The 26,195-nt window shown below is 43.6% G+C and overlaps 1 protein-coding gene across 1 annotated transcript; it reads right to left on the reverse strand.

Moving 5' to 3' along the window:
• Positions 1 to 1,286: 1,286 nt before the first annotated feature.
• LOC137336043 (5-hydroxytryptamine receptor 7-like) lies at positions 1,287 to 25,587 on the reverse strand. Its single transcript, XM_068001545.1, has 2 exons — positions 25,205 to 25,587; positions 1,287 to 2,043 (listed from the first exon to the last, which is right to left on the reverse strand). The coding sequence occupies exons 1-2, from the start codon at positions 25,585 to 25,587 to the stop codon at positions 1,329 to 1,331; spliced, it is 1,098 nt and encodes a 365-aa protein (XP_067857646.1). The 3' UTR covers positions 1,287 to 1,328.
• Positions 25,588 to 26,195: the final 608 nt, after the last annotated feature.

A 26,195-nucleotide genomic window follows, 5' to 3' on the forward strand; every position in this document is an offset into this window, starting at 1 on the left:
GAAAAAGTGCCACCGTTAACTTCCCTGCAATCCCCACTTTCGTGGGCCCTGGTGATGTCCAGGGTGTGCCTGGCCCTGTAGTGCGGTGTACACAACACAGCTAATAGTATTGATACAGCTGATGGAATCTGCACTCGTCAGATTTACTTGCAGCCAGGTATCACACCACAGGATAAGGAGAATTTCAACTCTTTAAAGTTCCCTCTATACTGTCCCATCAAACACTCCCAGGGCAGGTACAGCAAGGGTTAGATACAGAGTAAAGCTCCCACTACACTGTCCCATCAAACACTCCCAGGGCAGGTACAGCACGGGTTAGATACAGAGTAAAGCTCCCTCTACACTGCCCCATCAAACACTCCCAGACCAGGTACAGCACGGGTTAGATACAGAGTAAAGCTCCCTCTACACTGTCCCATCAAACACTCCCAGGGCAGGTACAGGGTGAGATAGAGAGTAAAGCTCCCTCTACACTGTCCCGTCGAACACTCCCAGGGCAGGTACAGAACGGGTTAGATACAGAGTAAAGCTCCCTCTACACTGTCCCATCAAACACTCCTAGAGCAGGTACAGAACGGGTTAGATACAGAGTAAAGCTCCCTCTACACTGTCCCATCAAGTATTCCCTGGTTAAACAGCCTTGGTAAGAGAGGGTGGTGGCACTCACTGAACTATTTGCCAGCACAAGTTAGCACCTTCAGAAAAGGAGGGGAGAAAAGTGGCCAAGAGCTGAGAATGACCTCATTCTTTTAGTGAGGTAATCGCACCAACAGGAACCCACACTCACCCCTTGGATTAATTTGCTTCAAAGCCAATGTTGAAAAGAAAGACAAAGGCAAAATCGATAATGTTGCCAAATATATAGTAGCTTCGGCCCAATGCTCTGGAACTTGCTCCTGAAACCCCTCCACATCCATCTCCTCCTTTAAGACACTCCCTAAAACCCACCTCTTCAACCAAGCCCTTGGCCTCCCCTCCTAATATCTCCTCCTTTCGCTCAGTATTCGTTTCTCTTGATTACACCTTGGGACACTTACTATGTTAACGGCACTCTATAAGTGCAAGTTGTTGCTGATTTTGCATAAAACCAAACAGGAATACAAATCTGAATGGAAAAAGTAAATTATTTTACAAGGAGGGTTCACAAATGTGGGGTCGATACAACCAGCTTTTTATTCATTGCTGAACAACAGTGGAGTCCAACAGAAATGTGTATTTGTCAGACTGGACCACCCTGCCGAGTCCATTATTACACACAATGTAAATAGTGGAATAGTCCAGTGTAACATCTGTGAACGATTTTATTGCAATTTCCAATCTCTCTTTGATCACGCCTTGAGAGTTTCATGTACCCCGACTGCCGAAAGCCTCCTGTTTATATTCCTGAACCTACATCTCAGTAGGTTCTTGTAGGTTGACCTCAAGTCTCGATTGAAAAATGCATAGATGAAAGGGTTCATCAAGGAGTTAGCATAACCCAACCACAATAATGTCCTCTCCAACCAGATGGGGATGCAGCTACACTTGGGCCCACATATAAAAGGCCTGGCTGTTGACTGGATGAAGAAGGGTAGCCAGCAGATGGTGAATACACCAACCAGTATCCCCAAGGTGGTCGCAGTTTTCTCCTCCCCTTTGAAAACAAAAATTTTTCTCTTCCCATGACTCAATAGCCTGGACAATGGCACGCAGTCTTCAGCTACATGCATCTTGAAATCCTCATTGGCATCTGGGTCCTTTGGGAACGGGAAGCTGGTGAATCTGTGCCTGGCCGCACTCTTTTTGGCTGCCTTGAAAATCTTGTAATACATGGTAAGCATGATGGTCATCGGTATGTAGAAGGTCACCGCTGTGCAGTACACGGTGTAGCCAAAATCTTGACTGATGAGGCAGACCATGTCCTCATTCACGTTCTCAGCCCAACCGAAGAGAGGAGGCAGGGTTACAGAGGCCGAAGAAAGCCACACGGCCACAATCACCTTCGCCATCAACTGCCCATCCTGCCTCGCTGGATAGGTCAGGGGCTTGGTTATTCCCAAATATCTGGAGAAGACGACAATATTCTGGATTAAATACAGTTAACAATCATAAAAATAACAATAGTCTATTTATAAAAAGAAAGCCTTGTATTCATATAGTGCTTTTCATAACCTCAGATTGTCCCAAAGCGATTTACAACCAATGAAGTACTTTTGAAGTGTAGTCACTGTTGGAATTTAGGAATTGCGGTAGTTAATTTGTGCACAGCAAGATCCCACAGGAAGTAATGAGATAATGACCAGATCATCTGTTTTAGTGATGGTGGTTGAGGATAAACATCAGCCAGGACAGCAGGGAGAACTCCCCTGCTTGTCTTCAAAATAGCACAGTGGGATCTTTTACATCCACCTGAGAGGGCAGACAGTACTTCCAACAGTGCAGCACTCCCTCAATACTGCACAGGGATTCTGTGCTCAAGTCTCTGGAGTGGGATTCGAACCCACAACCTTCTAACTCAGAGGCGAGAGTGTGAGCCACAGCTGACAGAGTAAACTTGGGTTAAAAAGTGTAGATATCAGACTTTAAGACTGTTCACCATTTATTTAAATTTTCCACCTGGAAGTTTTTGTATTTACCCTGTGATTTTACAACCTTAAGAGTAAAGACACTGACACAGTGAGGCACTGCTGCTCGATTCATGATGACAGGCTGCTGTTCAGTGGCATCTGCCCTCTTCCAAGCAAAGAGTATCACTGCGTATATTCCCCATCTGATCACAGGGACCTCATGAAACAGAGGTACTGCCAACTGAGCCAAGCTGGTACAAGGTTCTAATTCGGCGGGGGTGGGGGGAGAAGAGAAGAAAGGGAGGGAAAGGAAGCTGGAGTCTTTAGGGGGGGAGGATTGTGAGAGAGTGTGTGAGTGGGAGAGAGAGAGAGGAACATAGAAACAGGAGGAGGCCATTCAGCCCCTCGAGCCTGTTCACTATTCAATGGGATCATGTCTGACCTGCACCCAAACTCCATCCACCTGCCTTGAGTCCACATCTCTTAATACCCATAGCTGGCAAAAATCTATTGATCACAGATTTAAAATGATTAATTGAGCGAGCATCTACTGCTTTTTATGAGAGAGAATTCCACACTTTTACCTCCCTGTTTCCTAACGTCTCTCCTGAACGGCCTGGCTCTGATTTTAAGGTTATGTCCCCGTGTCCTGGACTCCCCCACCAGCGGGAAAAGTTTCTCTCTATCCACCCCATCAATTCCTTTCAAAATCCGAAAAACCTCAATCAAATCACCCCTTAATCTTCTCTATTCCAGAGAATACAAGCCGAGTTTATGTAATCTCTCCTCATAATCTAATCCTGACAGAGGGGGTGAGAGAGGTTAACACCTCGTTTTAAAATTGCAGCTTAAGAAATATTATACAAACAAGTGAAGTGTTTTATGGAAATGTCACAGTCATGTTTACAAGTGCGGCTCAGAACAACTTCCCGTACTAATATCTAAAATGGACTCTCAGTACCCTTGTAAACACAGAGTTTTAGAATCAACAACAACAACTTGCATTTATATAGCACCTTTAATGTAGTAAAACGTCCCAAGGCGCTTCACCGGAGCGATTATCAGACAAAAATTGACACCGAGCCACAAAAGGAGATATTGGGACAGATGGCCAAAAGCTGGGACAAAGAGAGAGGTTTTCAGGAGGGAGGGAGAGAGGCGGAGAGGTTTAGGGTGGGAATTCCTGAGCTTAGGGCCCAGGCAGCTGAAGGCATGGCCGCCAATGATGGAGCAACGAAAATCAGGGATGCACAAGAGGCCAGAATTGGAATTACTCAGTAAGTCTGTGTAATTGAGGTCTTTATTGCGTATGATAAGTTATCTTAATATTTCTGCAATGCACTGCTCAGTTTTGGACCCTCTCTTGACTCAGCAGCCCAAAATTGAAATCCTCCTCACCAGCGAGCCCCCAGGGCAGGCGTCTGCAGCTCACCGGACTCATGAAAATGAGTCCTGAGGCATTCCCGTTCCAGCTCAGGGATCGTTCTCTGCACCCAGGCCGGCACGATCCAATATCGACCCCAACAAGTCCACAATTTGGCGACAAGGTGTCAGTCCGTCACAACAGCACAAACAGTAACAGCTGAACTAACAAACTAAGCCATGCCCACACATCGTTTCCCAGATAACTTCTTGCTGAGACAACACTGTCTTGGCTTGATTGCTCCCCCCCAGCCCTGTTGAAAAGCCATGCATCCTGTAGATAAGAATACCTGTAATGTGACAATAGATCATTATCCAGTACACAGTTTGATCTGTTTACAGCTCCTGTTATTTGTGTCACAGATTTTTAATTCCCCCACATCGTGATAACCAAAAGTAACAGCAATCTGCTGAGACAAGTTGTAACAAGTCAGTCATGCTTGTTCCATTGGAGACACAGTAACATGAGCAGTAACCTTCGAAATAAAGGTCAGTATTCTCACTAATCAACGGATACATGGTTTAAATTTGATGGGTGCTTTTTGCGGGGACAGTGTAGATGGAGCTTTACTCTGTATCTAACCCTTGCTGTACCTGCCCTGGGAGTGTTTGATGGGACAGTGTAGAGGGAGCTTTACTCTGTATCTAACCCTGTACCTGCCCTGGGAGTGTTTGATGGGACAGTGTAGAGGGAGCTTTACTCTGTATCTAACCCGTGCTGTACCTGCCCTGGGAGTGTTTGATGGGACAGTGTAGAGGGAGCTTTACTCTGTATCTAACCCGTGCTGTACCTGCCCTGGGAGTGTTTGATGGGACAGTGTAGAGGGAGCTTTACTCTGTATCTAACCCGTGCTGTACCTGCCCTGGGAGTGTTTGATGGGACAGTGGAGAGGGAGCTTTACTCTGTATCTAACCCTGTACCTGCCCTGGGAGTGTTTGATGGGACAGTGTAGAGGGAGCTTTACTCTGTATCTAACCCTGTACCTGCCCTGGGAGTGTTTGATGGGACAGTGTAGAGGGAGCTTTACTCTGTATCTAACCCTGTACCTGCCCTGGGAGTGTTTGATGGGACAGTGTAGAGGGAGCTTTACTCTGTATCTAACCCGTGCTGTACCTGCCCTGGGAGTGTTTGATGGGACAGTGTGGAGGGAGTTTTACTCTGTATCTAATCCATGCTGTACATGCCCTGGGAGTGTTTGATGGGACAGTGTAGGGGGAGCTTTACTCTGTATCTAACCCTTGCTGTACCTGCCCTGGGAGTGTTTGATGGGACAATGTAGAAGGAGCTTGACTCTGTATCTAACCCGTGCTGTACCTGCCCTGGGAGCATTTTATGATGGTAACTCTCTCACCTCAGAGTCAGATGGTTGCGGTTTCAAGTCCCACTCCAGATTTTGTGCTCAACAAAACCTAAGTTAACACTCCAGTTCCATCCTGAGGGAGTGCCACACTGTCGGAGGTGCCATCTTTCGGATAAGTGGATGTCAAAGATCTTGTGGCACTATTTTGAAGAAGAGCAGGTGAGTTCTCCCCGGTGTCCTGTCAGTATGCATCCCTCAACCAACATCACTGAAGATAGATTATCTGGTCGTTATCTCATTGCCTTCTGTGGGATCTTGCTGTGCGCAAATTGGCTGCTGCGTTTCCTACATTACAACAGTGACCACACTTCAAAAGTACTTTATTGGCTGTAAAGTGCTTTGGGATGTCCTGAGGTCGTGAAAGGCGCTATATAAATGCAAGTCTTTCTTTCTTTTACCAGGATGGTCAAAGGCCAACTAGGTGGACCTGGGTCTTTTTTCATCGAGCAATTTCTAAAATGTTTCGAAGCACTTCAGATACAGCAAAATGCTCTTGAAGTGCAGGGACTGTTGTGGTGTTGGAAAATGCTGCAGTGCCAACGACATCCTGCAAACAATGAGATGAGCGACAAGTTCATCTGTTTCTTTTCTCTGCTGTTGGTGAGGGAGGGATGGTCCCGCACACTGTGGAACTCACTATTCCTCTTCCAATCGAGTCACTGGACCTTTAACATCCATCTGAACCTCTGCGGCAGACAGATCGGACTCCTGGGTTACACTGTTAGCTCATGTCGATGGGCTCCTCAAACTGCATCAACAGGCAAGCAGCATTACAACAAGAAGATAAAATATTACGGGGAATCATTTCAGGAGAGAAGACTGTGATTAGAACGGGAAAATTTAAACACTCAATAAGCTCCCAGTAACAACTGATTCACAAGCTCTTTAATGCAGTCACCATAACTCACCATCCGAACTCAGCTCACTCTCACTCAACATCAACAACTTTCCCAACATAAATAGAACAAAACTACCTCATATATAATCTTTACAATACAATATAAAAAGCAACTGCCCCTCGATCAAATATTGTGGAATTTCCCCCACAGAGAGGAATGGATACTGGAGTACAGTCAGAAATCTCATCAAGGGCTTGAAATGACAAATGATAAAATACTGAACCTCTGCTTTCCTAGATTCTGATGTTGTCTTAACTCCTTAATTAGATTTCTACTTGGCTGTCACTCTCAGACATCCATTATTCTCAAGGTAATTGCTCCTTCATCAATAGTCCCATTAGTCCCTGCCTGGACGCACTATTGCGTTATCTAAATTTTGTCTGTAATCATCTCATCTCTGAGTCACTGAAGCGGTGAAGCGACTGCAGTCAGTGGTGGGTCATGTCTCTGTTCATGGTAACTGTATAACCTGACCTTGAGGTGTTTACATTCAACTGTTGCAGCTTCTCATGGGTTTCTGACACATCACAGATATAAACTCTCCTTCAAACACGAAGATCAAATTTATGTTTCATTGGCATTTTCTTTAAGACTTCCAAAAGTCACTTTCAGTAGTGCCCAGGTTAGTGATCAGGGAAGGCTCACACTGCAAAGAAAAGCTCCCCGTCTGATAGGCAGCCAGCCCTTCTCTAACCTCTCTCCACTGCCACCTTTCTCTGTTTCATCGACACTATGATCCTTGGGTCCATGAGAATTCCCCCCTTGTTCCTCCTGAAGTCCAAATACACCAGATCACATATCCTTCCTACCCCCTGCATCCTGTGCTCAAATTAAGATTCATTGCGTTGTGTCCGACTCCAACTCATTCTTACCCTGACCTCAAAATTGTGGATCTCCCCACCTCCGGCTGTCCTGCAATTGACACCATTTCCATCCCAAGCTTGGTGTTATCTAGCTACTAACTCCTCACTTACCCCAATTTATATCCTGCCATCTTGTACCTTGGTGGGATCAATTTTTTTCTTTATATTGAAAATAACATGGAGGCTTAGGTTTCTCAAGAATAAAACTGCTGCAGCCCAGAATTCTGCCCAGAGAGGTTTTGGAGGAGAATGTTGTGGCCAACAGTATATAACACTGGAGAAAGATCAAGGAGGAGAAAGAGAGAAAGTGTCACCTAGTCATCGTCCTAGCAATGCCTTTTGTGACTTTCTCCTGCGGTTGTTTTGTGCTGTAAAAAAATGGAAGCCAGATTGGAAGGATTCGAACAAGGAGTTCGAGGTAAAATGGGCAGGGAGCGGAGAGGTAATGACACAGAGAGGAAAGGAAGGTCGGTGGGGGCAGTTGCAGAGCATGGGTGTGTCAAGGCTGGGCTTTTTTTTTTAAAGCAGCGGGAGTGTTGATGATGGGACCTGTGAAAGGAAGAGGGACACCCTGAGGAAAGGAGCAGGAATGTGGGTCTCAGGGAAGAGATGAGCTTGGAGGGGTGGAGGGAGAAAGTGCAAAACGATGAGGGTTCGGGGTGAGAGTGGGTGGGAACCTGACGAGGGATCAGAGGTCAGGGTGAGAGGAATGGGAGGGAACGGTGGAGGAAGTGGCACGGATAGTTTTGATTTTGTAGGTGAAGAGATTCATAGCTCCTTACACTTTGAGGGGAGGGTGGAGGAAGAGGGGTTATATTTTCCAGCCCTATTCTGGTCTTGAGAACACAATCTAGTTTGGTATTTCGGTACATCACTGAAGGAATGCTGCTTTGTTGGAACCTTTGTCTTGGAGAGGAGATGTTAAACTGAGGCCATGTCTGCCTTGTTAAGGTGGTTAAGGTGAATCCCAGATATCCCACTCCTGCTCCTCCTGATGATGAACAGGGGTTTCTCCTGGTATCCTGATCAATGTTCTTTCCCTAAACAACATTACCAACAACGGATTAAACAGTATCTCATCTCATTGCTGTTTGATGCTGCTGACCTCGATGTGCACAAAATCGCTGCTCCATTTGCCTACATAACCACCGTCACTGCACTTCAAAGTAACTCGTTGTATGTGAAATGATTTGTGATATTTCTGAGAGACGACCTTTATTAATGCAAATCTTTTGATCCTTTTTCTACTATTTTGGATGAAGCTCAGAAAATCATTATAAAGAGTCACATCATACAAATCTGTCCAATTAAAAGTTGGGTGTCCATCGGGAAAATCTGTGGGCAAACTGTTCCACAGGGTGCAAAGTCTGCTGATTAATGTGACATTGGAGCCAATCAAAAGGCACAAACAGTGACAGTGCCTTTCACTCTCTCTCCAAAAAAATTCCCATTCACAAAATAAGCATCAATTTGATTAATTTTGAAAGTCCTTCCAATGTTGCTTCCTCACCCATCCCACCTTATACCCCGACAACATAAGGTTACAACACAATAAGGACATGAAAAATTCAACACTTCTGAAAAGTACAATCACAAAACGTGTTTTAAACGTACCCGTTCTTTTCCAATACCTCCAGCAGCTCACCTCCCCAACACACGCCTCACCTGACTCAGGCCATTTGCTGTCATTGAGGTGCCTCACCAACAACAACTTGCATTTATATAGCGCCTTTAACGTAGTAAAACGACCCCAGGCGCTTCTCAGGAGCGATTATCAGACAAAATTTAACACTGAGCCACATAAGGAGATATCAGGACAAGTGACCAAAAGCCTGGTCAAAGAAGTAGGTTTTAAGGAGCGTCTTAAAGGAGGTAGAGAGGCGGAGAGGTTTAGGGAGGGAATTCCAGAGCTTAAGACCCGGGCAGCTGAAGGCACGGCCTCCAATGGAGGGGCAAAGGAAATCGGGGATGGAGAAGAGGCCAGAGTTCGAGGAACGCAGAATTCTCCATCAACACCTTATAACTGCAAATGGTGGGCGGTTTTAATGCCAATCCACATGACAGGTATTCACAACATCATATCCTTGCAGAATTCAGGGACTTCTTCCAGAACTAGTTTGGGTGAGAGAACATGAACAGCAATGTTCACACCTGGTATAGGGTTTGCTATTTGCTCCGTTTCTGGAATTAGAATCAGTCACTTGTGCACTCCCAGTGCTTCTGCTGCTCTGCATTAAAAAAACGTTCAGTGTTCCTCGGGATCATTTTTCTGGGCTCTGCATGTGAGGCTGGTTAATGTGGTCACACAAGGGTGTCCAGTTTTCCCGACTCCAGTCAGATCAAAACTCAATCCTCAATCGCTCATAAACACATTCTCAGGCTCTCGGATTTCGTGTTCCGTTTCTGGCCTGCATTCTGCTTCTCCATCTCGGGTGCATGGTGTATATGTGTACCAGAGAGAGGATCAAGGGAACAGCCAGAAAATAGAAAAAGCAAATGAAATGTAATAATAAAGGGACGGGGTGGGGGGAGAAAGAGATAAGGAAAGTGTGAATCAGGGGATAAGGAAAGTGAGAATCAGGGGAAAAGGAAAGTGAGAAACGGGGGATAAGGAAAGTGAGAATCAGGGGAAAAGGAAAGTGAGAATCAGGGGATAAGGAAAGTGAGAATCAGGTGATAAGGAAAGTGAGAATCAGGGGAAAAGGAAAATGAGAATCAGGTGATAAGGAAAGTGAGAATCAGGGGATAAGGAAAGTGTGAATCAGGGGATAAGGAAAGTGAGAATCAGGGGAAAAGAAATGTGAGAATCAGGAGATAAGGAAAGTGAGAATCAGGAGATAAGGAAAGTGAGAATCGGGGTATAAGGAAAGTGAGAATCAGGGGATAAGGAAAGTGAGAATCGGGGGATAAGGAAAGTGAGAATCGGGGGATAAGGAAAGTGAGAATCGAGAGATAAGGAAAGTGAGAATCAGGGGATAAGGAAAGTGCGAATCAGGAGATAAGGAAAGTGAGAATCAGGGGATAAGGAAAGTGAGAATCAGGGGATAAGGAAAGTGCGAATCAGGAGATAAGGAAAGTGAGAATCAGGGGATAAGGAAAGTGAGAATCGAGAGATAAGGAAAGTGAGAATCAGGGGATAAGGAAAGTGAGAATCGAGAGATAAGGAAAGTGAGAATCAGGGGATAAGGAAAGTGCGAATCAGGAGATAAGGAAAGTGAGAATCAGGGGATAAGGAAAGTGAGAATCGAGAGATAAGGAAAGTGAGAATCAGGGGATAAGGAAAGTGCGAATCAGGAGATAAGGAAAGTGAGAATCAGGGGATAAGGAAAGTGAGAATCAGGGGATAAGGAAAGTGCGAATCAGGAGATAAGGAAAGTGAGAATCAGGGGATAAGGAAAGTGAGAATCGAGAGATAAGGAAAGTGAGAATCAGGGGATAAGGAAAGTGAGAATCGAGAGATAAGGAAAGTGAGAATCAGGGGATAAGGAAAGTGCGAATCAGGAGATAAGGAAAGTGAGAATCGGGGGATAAGGAAAGTGAGAATCAGGGAAAAAGGAAAATGAGAATCAGGTGATAAGGAAAGTGAGAAACAGGGGATAAGGAAAGTGAGAATCAGGAGATAAGGAAAGTGAGAAACAGGGGATAAGGAAAGTGAGAAACAGGGGATAAGGAAAGTGAGAATCAGGAGATAAGGAAAGTGAGAATCAGGGGATAAGGAAAGTGAGAATCAGGGGATAAGGAAAGTGAGAAACAGGGGATAAGGAAAGTGAGAATCAGGAGATAAGGAAAGTGAGAATCAGGGGATAAGGAAAGTGAGAATCGAGAGATAAGGAAAGTGAGAATCAGGGGATAAGGAAAGTGCGAATCAGGAGATAAGGAAAGTGAGAATCAGGGGATAAGGAAAGTGAGAATCAGGGGATAAGGAAAGTGCGAATCAGGAGATAAGGAAAGTGAGAATCAGGGGATAAGGAAAGTGAGAATCGAGAGATAAGGAAAGTGAGAATCAGGGGATAAGGAAAGTGAGAATCGAGAGATAAGGAAAGTGAGAATCAGGGGATAAGGAAAGTGCGAATCAGGAGATAAGGAAAGTGAGAATCAGGGGATAAGGAAAGTGAGAATCGAGAGATAAGGAAAGTGAGAATCAGGGGATAAGGAAAGTGCGAATCAGGAGATAAGGAAAGTTAGAATCAGGGGATAAGGAAAGTGAGAATCAGGGGATAAGGAAAGTGCGAATCAGGAGATAAGGAAAGTGAGAATCAGGGGATAAGGAAAGTGAGAATCGAGAGATAAGGAAAGTGAGAATCAGGGGATAAGGAAAGTGAGAATCGAGAGATAAGGAAAGTGAGAATCAGGGGATAAGGAAAGTGCGAATCAGGAGATAAGGAAAGTGAGAATCGGGGGATAAGGAAAGTGAGAATCAGGGAAAAAGGAAAATGAGAATCAGGTGATAAGGAAAGTGAGAAACAGGGGATAAGGAAAGTGAGAATCAGGAGATAAGGAAAGTGAGAAACAGGGGATAAGGAAAGTGAGAAACAGGGGATAAGGAAAGTGAGAATCAGGAGATAAGGAAAGTGAGAATCAGGGGATAAGGAAAGTGAGAATCAGGGGATAAGGAAAGTGAGAATCAGGGGATAAGGAAAGTGAGAAACAGGGGATAAGGAAAGTGAGAATCAGGAGATAAGGAAAGTGAGAATCAGGGGATAAGGAAAGTGAGAATCGAGAGATAAGGAAAGTGAGAATCAGGGGATAAGGAAAGTGAGAAACAGGGGATAAGGAAAGTGAGAATCAGGAGATAAGGAAAGTGAGAATCAGGGGATAAGGAAAGTGAGAATCGAGAGATAAGGAAAGTGAGAATCGGGGGATAAGGAAAGTGCGAATCAGGAGATAAGGAAAGTGAGAATCAGGGGATAAGGAAAGTGCGAATCAGGAGATAAGGAAAGTGAGAATCAGGGGATAAGGAAAGTGAGAATCAGGGGATAAGGAAAGTGCGAATCAGGAGATAAGGAAAGTGAGAATCAGGGGATAAGGAAAGTGAGAATCGAGAGATAAGGAAAGTGAGAATCAGGGGATAAGGAAAGTGAGAATCGAGAGATAAGGAAAGTGAGAATCAGGGGATAAGGAAAGTGCGAATCAGGAGATAAGGAAAGTGAGAATCGGGGGATAAGGAAAGTGAGAATCAGGGAAAAAGGAAAATGAGAATCAGGTGATAAGGAAAGTGAGAAAAAGGGGATAAGGAAAGTGAGAATCAGGAGATAAGGAAAGTGAGAAACAGGGGATAAGGAAAGTGAGAAACAGGGGATAAGGAAAGTGAGAATCAGGAGATAAGGAAAGTGAGAATCAGGGGATAAGGAAAGTGAGAATCAGGGGATAAGGAAAGTGAGAATCGAGAGATAAGGAAAGTGAGAATCAGGGGATAAGGAAAGTGAGAATCAGGAGATAAGGAAAGTGAGAATCAGGAGATAAGGAAAGTGAGAATCAGGGGATAAGGAAAGTGAGAATCGAGAGATAAGGAAAGTGAGAATCAGGGGATAAGGAAAGTGAGAAACAGGGGATAAGGAAAGTGAGAATCGAGAGATAAGGAAAGTGAGAATCAGGGGATAAGGAAAGTGAGAATCAGGGGATAGAGAAAGTGAGAATCAGGGGATAAGGAAAGTGAGAATCAGGGGATAAGGAAAGTGAGAATCAGGAGATAAGGAAAGTGAGAATCGGGGGATAAGGAAAGTGAGAATCAGGGGATAAGGAAAGTGAGAATCAGGGGATAAGGAAAGTGAGAATCAGGGGATAAGGAAAGTGAGAATAAGGGGATCAGGAAAGTGAGAATCAGGGGATAAGGAAAGTGAGAATCGAGAGATAAGGAAAGTGAGAATCAGGGGATAAGGAAAGTGAGAAACAGGGGATAAGGAAAGTGAGAATCGATAGATAAGGAAAGTGAGAATCAGGGGATAAGGAAAGTGAGAATCGAGAGATAAGGAAAGTGAGAATCAGGGGATAAGGAAAGTGAGAAACAGGGGATAAGGAAAGTGAGAATCGATAGATAAGGAAAGTGAGAATCAGGGGATAAGGAAAGTGAGAATCAGGGGATAAGGAAAGTGAGAATCGAGAGATAAGGAAAGTGAGAATCAGGGGATAAGGAAAGTGAGAATCAGGGGATAAGGAAAGTGAGAATCAGGGGATAAGGAAAGTGAGAATCAGGAGATAAGGAAAGTGAGAATCAGGGGATAAGGAAAGTGAGAATCAGGAGAAAAGGAAAGTGAGAATCAGGGGATAAGGAAAGTGAGAATCAGGAGATAAGGAAAGTGAGAATCGGGGGATAAGTAAAGTGAGAATCAGGGGATAAGGAAAGTGAGAATCAGGGTATAAGGAAAGTGAGAATCAGGAGATAAGGAAAGTGAGAATCAGGAGATAAGGAAAGTGAGAATCGAGAGATAAGGAAAGTGAGAATCAGGGGATAAGGAAAGTGAGAATCGAGAGATAAGGAAAGTGAGAATCAGGGGATAAGGAAAGTGAGAATCGAGAGATAAGGAAAGTGAGAATCAGGGGATAAGGAAAGTGAGAATCAGGAGATAAGGAAAGTGAGAATCAGGGGATAAGGAAAGAGAGAATCAGGGGATAAGGAAAGTGAGAATCAGGGGATAAGGAAAGTGAGAATCGAGAGATAAGGAAAGTGAGAATCAGGAGATAAGGAAAGTGAGAATCGAGAGATAAGGAAAGTGAGAATCAGGGGATAAGGAAAGTGAGAATCAGGGGATAAGGAAAGTGAGAATCGAGAGATAAGGAAAGTGAGAATCAGGGGATAAGGAAAGTGAGAATCAGGGGATAAGGAAAGTGAGAATCAGGGGATAAGGAAAGTGAGAATCAGGAGATAAGGAACGTGAGAATCAGGGGATAAGGAAAGTGAGAATCAGGAGATAAGGAAAGTGAGAATCAGGGGATAAGGAAAGTGAGAATCAGGGGATAAGGAAAGTGAGAATCAGGAGAAAAGGAAAGTGAGAATCAGGGGATAAGGAAAGTGAGAATCAGGAGATAAGGAAAGTGAGAATCAGGGGATAAGGAAAGTGAGAATCAGGGGATAAGGAAAGTGAGAATCAGGAGATAAGGAAAGTGGGAATCGAGAGATAAGGAAAGTGAGAATCAGGGGATAAGGAAAGTGAGAATCGAGAGATAAGGAAAGTGAGAATCAGGGGATAAGGAAAGTGAGAATCAGGGGATAAGGAAAGTGAGAATCAGGGGATAAGGAAAGTGAGAATCGAGAGATAAGGAAAGTGAGAATCAGGGGATAAGGAAAGTGAGAATCAGGGGATAAGGAAAGTGAGAATCGAGAGATAAGGAAAGTGAGAATCAGGAGATAAGGAAAGTGAGAATCGAGAGATAAGGAAAGTGAGAATCAGGGGATAAGGAAAGTGAGAATCAGGGGATAAGGAAAGTGAGAATCGAGAGATAAGGAAAGTGAGAATCAGGGGATAAGGAAAGTGAGAATCAGGGGATAAGGAAAGTGAGAATCGAGAGATAAGGAAAGTGAGAATCAGGGGATAAGGAAAGTGAGAATCAGGGGATAAGGAAAGTGAGAATCGAGAGATAAGGAAAGTGAGAATCAGGGGATAAGGAAAGTGAGAATCAGGAGATAAGGAAAGTGAGAATCAGGGGATAAGGAAAGTGAGAATCGAGAGATAAGGAAAGTGAGAATCAGGGGATAAGGAAAGTGAGAATCAGGAGATAAGGAAAGTGAGAATCAGGGGATAAGGAAAGTGAGAATCAGGAGATAAGGAAAGTGAGAATCGAGAGATAAGGAAAGTGAGAATCAGGGGATAAGGAAAGCGAGAATCAGGGGATAAGGAAAGTGAGAATCGAGAGATAAGGAAAGTGAGAATCAGGGGATAAGGAAAGTGAGAATCAGGGGATAAGGAAAGTGAGAATCAGGAGATAAGAAAAGTGAGAATCAGGGGATAAGGAAAGTGAGAATCAGGGGATAAGGAAAGTGAGAATCGAGAGATAAGGAAAGTGAGAATCAGGGGATAAGGAAAGTGAGAATCGAGAGATAAGGAAAGTGAGAATCAGGGGATAAGGAAATTGAGAAACAGGGGATAAGGAAAGTGAGAATCGAGAGATAAGGAAAGTGAGAATCAGGGGATAAGGAAAGTGAGAATCAGGGGATAAGGAAAGTGAGAATCAGGGGATAAGGAAATTGAGAAACAGGGGATAAGGAAAGTGAGAATCGAGAGATAAGGAAAGTGAGAATCAGGGGATAAGGAAAGTGAGAATCAGGGGATAAGGAAAGTGAGAATCAGGGGATAAGGAAAGTGAGAATCGAGAGATAAGGAAAGTGAGAATCAGGGGATAAGGAAAGTGAGAATCAGGAGATAAGGAAAGTGAGAATCAGGGGATAAGGAAAGTGAGAATCAGGAGAAAAGGAAAGTGAGAATCAGGGGATAAGGAAAGTGAGAATCAGGGGATAAGGAAAGTGAGAATCAGGGGATAAGGAAAGTGAGAATCAGGAGATAAGGAAAGTGGGAATCGAGAGATAAGGAAAGTGAGAATCAGGGGATAAGGAAAGTGAGAATCAGGGGATAAGGAAAGTTAGAATCAGGGGATAAGGAAAGTGAGAATCAGGGGATAAGGAAAGTGAGAATCAGGGGATAAGGAAAGTGAGAATCGAGAGATAAGGAAAGTGAGAATCAGGGGATAAGGAAAGTGAGAATCAGGGGATAAGGAAAGTGAGAATCAGGGGATAAGGAAAGTGAGAATCGAGAGATAAGGAAAGTGCGAATCAGGAGATAAGGAAAGTGAGAATCGAGAGATAAGGAAAGTGAGAATCAGGGGATAAGGAAAGTGAGAATCAGGGGATAAGGAAAGTGAGAATCGAGAGATAAGGAAAGTGAGAATCAGGGGATAAGGAAAGTGAGAATCAGGGGATAAGGAAAGTGAGAATCGAGAGATAAGGAAAGTGAGAATCAGGGGATAAGGAAAGTGAGAATCAGGGGATAAGGAAAGTGAGAATCAGGGGATAAGGAAAGTGAGAATCGAGAGATAAGGAAAGTGAGAATCAGGGGATAAGGAAAGTGAGAATCAGGAGATAAGGAAAGTGAGAATCAGGGGATAAGGAAAGTGAGAATCAGGAGATAAGGAAAGTGAGAATCAGGGGATAAGGAAAGTGAGAATCAGGAGATAAGGAAAGTGAGAATCGAGAGATAAGGAAAGTGAGAATCAGGGGATAAGGAAAGTGAGAATCAGGAGATAAGGAAAGTGAGAATCAGGGGATAAGGAAAGTGAGAATCGAGAGATAAGGAAAGTGAGAATCAGGGGATAAGGAAAGTGAGAATCGAGAGATAAGGAACGTGAGAATCAGGGGATAAGGAAAGTGAGAATCAGGGGATAAGGAAAGTGAGAATCGAGAGATAAGGAAAGTGAGAATCAGGGGATAAGGAAAGTGAGAATCAGGGGATAAGGAAAGTGAGAATCAGGAGATAAGAAAAGTGAGAATCAGGGGATAAGGAAAGTGAGAATCAGGGGATAAGGAAAGTGAGAATCAGGGGATAAGGAAAGTGAGAATCGAGAGATAAGGAAAGTGAGAATCAGGGGATAAGGAAAGTGAGAAACAGGGGATAAGGAAAGTGAGAATCGAGAGATAAGGAAAGTGAGAATCAGGGGATAAGGAAAGTGAGAATCAGGGGATAAGGAAAGTGAGAATCAGGGGATAAGGAAAGTGAGAATCGAGAGATAAGGAAAGTGAGAATCAGGGGATAAGGAAAGTGAGAATCAGGGGATAAGGAAAGTGAGAATCGAGAGATAAGGAAAGTGAGAATCAGGAGATAAGGAAAGTGAGAATCGAGAGATAAGGAAAGTGAGAATCAGGGGATAAGGAAAGTGAGAATCAGGGGATAAGGAAAGTGAGAATCGAGAGATAAGGAAAGTGAGAATCAGGGGATAAGGAAAGTGAGAATCAGGGGATAAGGAAAGTGAGAATCGAGAGATAAGGAAAGTGAGAATCAGGGGATAAGGAAAGTGAGAATCAGGGGATAAGGAAAGTGAGAATCAGGGGATAAGGAAAGTGAGAATCGAGAGATAAGGAAAGTGAGAATCAGGGGATAAGGAAAGTGAGAATCAGGAGATAAGGAAAGTGAGAATCAGGGGATAAGGAAAGTGAGAATCAGGAGATAAGGAAAATGAGAATCAGGGGATAAGGAAAGTGAGAATCAGGAGATAAGGAAAGTGAGAATCGAGAGATAAGGAAAGTGAGAATCAGGGGATAAGGAAAGCGAGAATCAGGGGATAAGGAAAGTGAGAATCAGGAGATAAGGAAAGTGAGAATCAGGGGATAAGGAAAGTGAGAATCGAGAGATAAGGAAAGTGAGAATCAGGGGATAAGGAAAGTGAGAATCGAGAGATAAGGAACGTGAGAATCAGGGGATAAGGAAAGTGAGAATCAGGGGATAAGGAAAGTGAGAATCGAGAGATAAGGAAAGTGAGAATCAGGGGATAAGGAAAGTGAGAATCAGGGGATAAGGAAAGTGAGAATCAGGAGATAAGAAAAGTGAGAATCAGGGGATAAGGAAAGTGAGAATCAGGGGATAAGGAAAGTGAGAATCGAGAGATAAGGAAAGTGAGAATCAGGGGATAAGGAAAGTGAGAATCGAGAGATAAGGAAAGTGAGAATCAGGGGATAAGGAAAGTGAGAAACAGGGGATAAGGAAAGTGAGAATCGAGAGATAAGGAAAGTGAGAATCAGGGGATAAGGAAAGTGAGAATCAGGGGATAAGGAAAGTGAGAATCAGGGGATAAGGAAAGTGAGAATCGAGAGATAAGGAAAGTGAGAATCAGGAGATAAGGAAAGTGAGAATCAGGGGATAAGGAAAGTGAGAATCAGGAGATAAGGAAAGTGAGAATCAGGGGATAAGGAAAGTGAGAATCAGGAGAAAAGGAAAGTGAGAATCAGGGGATAAGGAAAGTGAGAATCGGGGGATAAGGAAAGTGAGAATCAGGGGATAAGGAAAGTGAGAATCAGGGGATAAGGAAAGTGAGAATCAGGAGATAAGGAAAGTGGGATTCGAGAGATAAGGAAAGTGAGAATCAGGGGATAAGGAAAGTGAGAATCGAGAGATAAGGAAAGTGAGAATCAGGGGATAAGAAAATGAGAATCAGGAGATAAGGAAAGTGAGAATCAGGGGATAATGAAAGTGAGAATCAGGGGATAAGGAAAGTGAGAATCAGGGGATAAGGAAAGTGAGAATCGAGAGATAAGGAAAGTGAGAATCAGGGGATAAGGAAAGTGAGAATCAGGGGATAAGGAAAGTGAGAATCAGGGGATAAGGAAAGTGAGAATCGAGAGATAAGGAAAGTGAGAATCAGGAGATAAGGAAAGTGAGAATCGAGAGATAAGGAAAGTGAGAATCAGGGGATAAGGAAAGTGAGAATCAGGGGATAAGGAAAGTGAGAATCAGGAGATAAGGAAAGTGAGAATCAGGGGATAAGGAAAGTGAGAATCAGGGGATAAGGAAAGTGAGAATCAGGAGAAAAGGAAAGTGAGAATCAGGGGATAAGGAAAGTGAGAATCAGGAGATAAGGAAAGTGAGAATCGGGGGATAAGGAAAGTGAGAATCGGGGGATAAGGAAAGTGAGAATCAGGGGATAAGGAAAGTGAGAATCAGGAGATAAGGAAAGTGGGAATCGAGAGATAAGGAAAGTGAGAATCAGGGGATAAGGAAAGTGAGAATCGAGAGATAAGGAAAGTGAGAATCAGGAGATAAGGAAAGTGAGAATCAGGGGATAAGGAAAGTGAGAATCAGGGGATCAGGAAAGTGAGAATCAGGGGATAAGGAAAGTGAGAATCGCGAGATAAGGAAAGTGAGAATCAGGGGATAAGGAAAGTGAGAATCAGGGGATAAGGAAAGTGAGAATCAGGGGATAAGGAAAGTGAGAATCGAGAGATAAGGAAAGTGAGAATCAGGAGATAAGGAAAGTGAGAATCGAGAGATAAGGAAAGTGAGAATCAGGGGATAAGGAAAGTGAGAATCAGGGGATAAGGAAAGTGAGAATCGAGAGATAAGGAAAGTGAGAATCAGGGGATAAGGAAAGTGAGAATCAGGGGATAAGGAAAGTGAGAATCGAGAGATAAGGAAAGTGAGAATCAGGGGATAAGGAAAGTGAGAATCAGGGGATAAGGAAAGTGAGAATCAGGAGATAAGGAAAGTGAGAATCGAGAGATAAGGAAAGTGAGAATCAGGGGATAAGGAAAGTGAGAATCAGGAGATAAGGAAAGTGAGAATCAGGGGATAAGGAAAGTGAGAATCAGGAGATAAGGAAAGTGAGAATCAGGGGATAAGGAAAGTGAGAATCAGGAGATAAGTAAAGTGAGAATCGAGAGATAAGGAAAGTGAGAATCAGGGGATAAGGAAAGTGAGAATCAGGAGATAAGGAAAGTGAGAATCGAGAGATAAGGAAAGTGAGAATCAGGGGATAAGGAAAGTGAGAATCGAGAGATAAGGAAAGTGAGAATCAGGGGATAAGGAAAGTGAGAATCGAGAGATAAGGAAAGTGAGAATCAGGGGATAAGGAAAGTGAGAATCAGGGGATAAGGAAAGTGAGAATCGAGAGATAAGGAAAGTGAGAATCAGGGGATAAGGAAAGTGAGAATCAGGGGATAAGGAAAGTGAGAATCAGGAGATAAGGAAAGTGAGAATCAGGGGATAAGGAAAGTGAGAATCGAGAGATAAGGAAAGTGAGAATCAGGGGATAAGGAAAGTGAGAATCAGGAGATAAGGAAAGTTAGAATCGAGAGATAAGGAAAGTGAGAATCAGGAGATAAGGAAAGTGAGAATCAGGGGATAAGGAAAGTGAGAATCAGGGGATAAGGAAAGTGAGAATCGAGAGATAAGGAAAGTGAGAATCAGGGGATAAGGAAAGTGAGAATCAGGGGATAACGAAAGTGAGAATCAGGGGATAAGGAAAGTGAGAATCGAGAGATAAGGAAAGTGAGAATCAGGGGATAAGGAAAGTGAGAATCGAGAGATAAGGAAAGTGAGAATCAGGGGATAAGGAAAGTGAGAATCAGGGGATAAGGAAAGTGAGAATCAGGAGATAAGGAAAGTGAGAATCAGGGGATAAGGAAAGTGAGAATCAGGAGATAAGGAAAGTGAGAATCATAGAGTCATAGAGTTATACAGCACGGATAGAGGCCCTTCGGCCCATCGTGTCCGCGCCGGCCATCAAGCCCAGTCTAATCTAATCCCATATTCCATATAAGGAAAGTGAGAATCGGGGGATAAGGAAAGTCAGAATCAGGGGATAAGGAAAGTGAGAATCAGGAGATAAGGAAAGTGGGATTCGAGAGATAAGGAAAGTGAGAATCAGGGGATAAGGAAAGTGAGAATCGAGAGATAAGGAAAGTGAGAATCAGGGGATAAGAAAATGAGAATCAGGAGATAAGGAAAGTGAGAATCAGGGGATAAGGAAAGTGAGAATCAGGGGATAAGGAAAGTGAGAATCAGGGGATAAGGAAAGTGAGAATCGAGAGATAAGGAAAGTGAGAATCAGGGGATAAGGAAAGTGAGAATCAGGGGATAAGGAAAGTGAGAATCAGGGGATAAGGAAAGTGAGAATCGAGAGATAAGGAAAGTGAGAATCAGGAGATAAGGAAAGTGAGAATCGAGAGATAAGGAAAGTGAGAATCAGGGGATAAGGAAAGTGAGAATCAGGAGATAAGGAAAGTGAGAATCAGGGGATAAGGAAAGTGAGAATCAGGGGATAAGGAAAGTGAGAATCAGGAGAAAAGGAAAGTGAGAATCAGGGGATAAGGAAAGTGAGAATCAGGAGATAAGGAAAGTGAGAATCGGGGGATAAGGAAAGTGAGAATCGGGGGATAAGGAAAGTGAGAATCAGGGGATAAGGAAAGTGAGAATCAGGGGATAAGGAAAGTGAGAATCAGGAGATAAGGAAAGTGGGAATCGAGAGATAAGGAAAGTGAGAATCAGGGGATAAGGAAAGTGAGAATCGAGAGATAAGGAAAGTGAGAATCAGGAGATAAGGAAAGTGAGAATCAGGGGATAAGGAAAGTGAGAATCAGGGGATCAGGAAAGTGAGAATCAGGGGATAAGGAAAGTGAGAATCGAGAGATAAGGAAAGTGAGAATCAGGGGATAAGGAAAGTGAGAATCAGGGGATAAGGAAAGTGAGAATCAGGGGATAAGGAAAGTGAGAATCGAGAGATAAGGAAAGTGAGAATCAGGAGATAAGGAAAGTGAGAATCGAGAGATAAGGAAAGTGAGAATCAGGGGATAAGGAAAGTGAGAATCAGGGGATAAGGAAAGTGAGAATCAGGGGATAAGGAAAGTGAGAATCGAGAGATAAGGAAAGTGAGAATCAGGGGATAAGGAAAGTGAGAATCAGGGGATAAGGAAAGTGAGAATCAGGAGATAAGGAAAGTGAGAATCGAGAGATAAGGAAAGTGAGAATCAGGGGTAAAGGAAAGTGAGAATCAGGAGATAAGGAAAGTGAGAATCAGGGGATAAGGAAAGTGAGAATCAGGAGATAAGGAAAGTGAGAATCAGGGGATAAGGAAAGTGAGAATCAGGAGATAAGGAAAGTGAGAATCGAGAGATAAGGAAAGTGAGAATCAGGGGATAAGGAAAGTGAGAATCAGGAGATAAGGAAAGTGAGAATCAGGGGATAAGGAAAGTGAGAATCAGGGGATAAGGAAAGTGAGAATCGAGAGATAAGGAAAGTGAGAATCAGGGGATAAGGAAAGTGAGAATCGAGAGATAAGGAAAGTGAGAATCAGGGGATAAGGAAAGTGAGAATCAGGGGATAAGGAAAGTGAGAATCGAGAGATAAGGAAAGTGAGAATCAGGGGATAAGGAAAGTGAGAATCAGGGGATAAGGAAAGTGAGAATCAGGAGATAAGGAAAGTGAGAATCAGGGGATAAGGAAAGTGAGAATCAGGGGATAAGGAAAGTGAGAATCGAGAGATAAGGAAAGTGAGAATCAGGGGATAAGGAAAGTGAGAATCAGGAGATAAGGAAAGTTAGAATCGAGAGATAAGGAAAGTGAGAATCAGGAGATAAGGAAAGTGAGAATCAGGGGATAAGGAAAGTGAGAATCAGGAGATAAGGAAAGTGAGAATCAGGGGATAAGGAAAGTGAGAATCAGGAGATAAGGAAAGTGAGAATCAGGAGATAAGGAAAGTGAGAATCAGGGGATAAGGAAAGTGAGAATCAGGGGATAAGGAAAGTGAGAATAAGGGGATCAGGAAAGTGAGAATCAGGAGATAAGGAAAGTGAGAATCAGGGGATAAGGAAAGTGAGAATCAGGGGATAAGGAAAGTGAGAATCGAGAGATAAGGAAAGTGAGAATCAGGGGATAAGGAAAGTGAGAATCAGGGGATAAGGAAAGTGAGAATCGAGAGATAAGGAAAGTGAGAATCAGGGGATAAGGAAAGTGAGAATCAGGGGATAACGAAAGTGAGAATCAGGGGATAAGGAAAGTGAGAATCGAGAGATAAGGAAAGTGAGAATCAGGGGATAAGGAAAGTGAGAATCGAGAGATAAGGAAAGTGAGAATCAGGGGATAAGGAAAGTGAGAATCAGGGGATAAGGAAAGTGAGAATCAGGAGATAAGGAAAGTGAGAATCAGGGGATAAGGAAAGTGAGAATCAGGAGATAAGGAAAGTGAGAATCAGGGGATAAGGAAAGTGAGAATCATAGAGTCATAGAGTTATACAGCACGGATAGAGGCCCTTCGGCCCATCGTGTCCGCGCCGGCCATCAAGCCCAGTCTAATCTAATCCCATATTCCATATAAGGAAAGTGAGAATCGGGGGATAAGGAAAGTGAGAATCAGGGGATAAGGAAAGTGAGAATCAGGAGATAACGAAAGTGAGAATCAGGGGATAAGGAAAGTGAGAATCAGGGGATAAGGAAAGTGAGAATCATGGGATAAGGAAAGTGAGAATCAGGGGATAAGGAAAGTGAGAATCAGGGGATAAGGAAAGTGAGCATCAGGAGATAAGGAAAGTAAGAATCAGGGGATAAGGAAAGTGAGAATCAGGGGATAAGGAAAGTGAGAATCAGGGGATAAGGAAAGTGAGAATCGAGAGATAAGGAAAGTGAGAATCGAGAGATAAGGAAAGTGAGAATCAGGGGATAAGGAAAGTGAGAATCGGGGGAAAAGGAAAGTGAGAATCAGGGGATAAGGAAAGTGAGAATCGAGAGATAAGGAAAGTGAGAATCAGGCGATAAGGAAAGTGAGAATCAGGAGATAAGGAAAGTGAGAATCAGGAGATAAGGAAATTGAGAATCAGGAGATAAGGAAAGTGAGAATCAGGGGATAAGGAAAGTGAGAATCAGGGGATAAGGAAAGTGAGAATCAGGGGATAAGGAAAGTGAGAATCAGGAGATAAGGAAAGTGAGAATCAGGGGATAAGGAAAGTGAGAATCGAGAGATAAGGAAAGTGAGAATCAGGGGATAAGGAAAGTGAGAATCAGTGGATAAGGAAAGTGAGAATCAATCAGTGGACAAAGTTGAAACAGACAGAAAAAAAGAATATAAAGGGAAGCATGGTGGGAAACGGAGAAATTAATGAATGATCAAAGCTCGAGAAGTGGAGACAAAGTGAATGTAAGGAATCTTACAACACCAGGTTATAGTCCAACACTTTCTCCAAGGAGAATGCCTCCGAAAGCTTATGATTTTCAAATAAAACAGTTGGACTATAACCTGGTGTTGTAAGATTCCTTACATTTGTCAACCCCAGTCCATCACCGGCATCTCCACATCGAGACAAAATGATACAGATGTGGAAATGAGACAAAGTGCCAGAGGTATTCAGAGAAATAAAGAGGGACACTGCAAGATAAAGAGAAAGACAAGGAATAAAAGAGAAAGGTTCACACAGAATGAGAGAGAAGCAGACAGATACCCGGAGAGAGAAACTGACTTCATTTTTCTTGTGAGGGATGTCATGGGAGATCAGCTATTCCATATCACACTGTTATTGGAAGCTCCATCTCAGTTGCACTGGCAGTGATGGTGCACTGAGCACTGGGTACAAGAGCAACAGGGAGATGTCATCTCTCCACACCCTGGGACAATGCCATCGGAGAATCACTAGGAATTATGAAATCATCAAGTTTAAAGAATTGGACTTTAGCTGCTATTCTGATGTTAAATAAACAGCAATTTCATTTTTCGATTATCTTAATGTGAAAACCAAAAAATCTAACGATAGAACGGGACAGATTTCTGCGTGAGTTTCTCAATCTCCTGCCGTGAGAGTGAAGATCTGCAGAAACCCGGGTGAAAAGCGAGTAAAATCGTGTAACTTTTTCTTTGGGTTCCTGCTGAATTTGCAGAGTCAGATCAGGAGGATCATTGCAGAAATCGCTGGTGGAATAAACAATTATCAGGGGTAGAACAATTATCAAAGGATAACTGTAAGATTCAGCCCTTTCAAAGCTGTGGGCAGGAGTCTGGCTGCATTGAAAGTGGATGTCAAACTTTCCTGTGCGGTGACCCTCCTCAATATCCGCCCGGCCACCCCACTGAGCTCACTTTCAAAAGACAATGTTAGCTGGTTACAGGGAAACATGTGCTCCCATTGCAGAATCTCTTGTTGAGTGAACAGCAACCAAAAAATAACACGTTAGTAAGTCAACAAACACAGAGGGAGAAATCGATGGTCAACGGGAATCTGATGACTGAGCCCAGTGCCTGGGATCTCTCTGTGTGTTCGCCCCTTGGGATCTGGGCGTTCCAGCCTGAAGACCTGTGACTTTAGGCACATTTTTCAGATATAACTGAAACTGAAAAATATGGATTGATCGAAATCACAGTGTAAAGAAATCCCACCCATCGGGAGTGTTAGTGGGCAGTGACTGTGATCACTGGGGAATTTCAGAGTGAATGTAAACATCTACAAACGTCAAAAATATAAACCGTCACCCAATCTCAAATGGATGGGATTTCATCTCATCGAAGTAACTTGATTTGATCTAAAATATTTCAATATTAAATTGGTGCACTGAATCTTCAGCTCCCGCAATAGGCATAAAGTTGACTAAGGGTTGAAAGCTGAGTTGGGTTGGGGAAAGAAAGGACTGGAGATAAAGTCTCAGAAGCCCCCCTTACCTGTCCACACTGATCATACACAAAGTCAAGATAGATGCGGTGCAACACATGACATCCATGACGATGAAGATATTGCAGAAGACTTTCCCGAAAAGCCATTCCCCTCCGGTTAGGTCGGTCACGATGACGAAAGGCATGACCGCCACGGCCACCGAGAGATCGGCCACCGCCAGGGAGACCAGCAGGTAGTTGGAGGGTTGTCTCATCTTCTTCACAAAACAAACCGAGATCACGGCCAGAGTGTTGCCAAGGACCGTCCCGGCGGTGATCAGGGTCAAGATCACCCCAATAAAGACCTTCTCCAAACTGGTGAAGTTCAGGGTTTGACCCTCACAGTGGGGGCTGCTGCTGTTGCTGTTGTTCTCGATGGTCCAAGGGGACATTTTGGTCCCATCATCTCCATCCCCTAAGGCAAGATCCCAGGAACTAGGAAACATCATCAGCTCCAAGCCTTAGCTAGCGGTTGATATTCAAATGGTAACCCTCATTACTCTCAGTGCCCGGCTCTGGGATTCCTCACTCCATGTAACTGACATGTCACCTCTTTCCCCAGGAATCACTTGGGTCAATTTCAAGAGTTAAAAGAAAGTCTGAAATTGACCAGGAGTCCGATCCCACCGAACTCCACTTCCTGACATCAATCTTTGACGAGAGCCAAGAATCCACGGGACAATTCAGCATCAAACAATCTTTTCACATCAAACAGAAGGTTCTTGGCGTCACAAGTCGTTGCAAAAACCCCGCAGATATTGGGAGGGAAAACCGAAAGATTGCAAGAGCAGAACGACACTGTTTCCAGACTGTAGGGAGTGTGTGATTGAGTGGAGGTGGAGGGAGATGACTAGACGCCCTCCTCTTCACTCACTCCACTCACTCACTCACTCTTCCTTGGTGACTGCGATTAGTAACTGAGATTCATTGGCACGTGACGAGCAACACTTAAATCATTAACCCGTCACTTCCAGAGGGGGAAAAAAAACCTTCCGTCAAA

The sequence above is a fragment of the Heptranchias perlo genome, chromosome 20, assembly GCF_035084215.1.
Source record: "Heptranchias perlo isolate sHepPer1 chromosome 20, sHepPer1.hap1, whole genome shotgun sequence".
NCBI lineage: Eukaryota > Metazoa > Chordata > Chondrichthyes > Hexanchiformes > Hexanchidae > Heptranchias > Heptranchias perlo.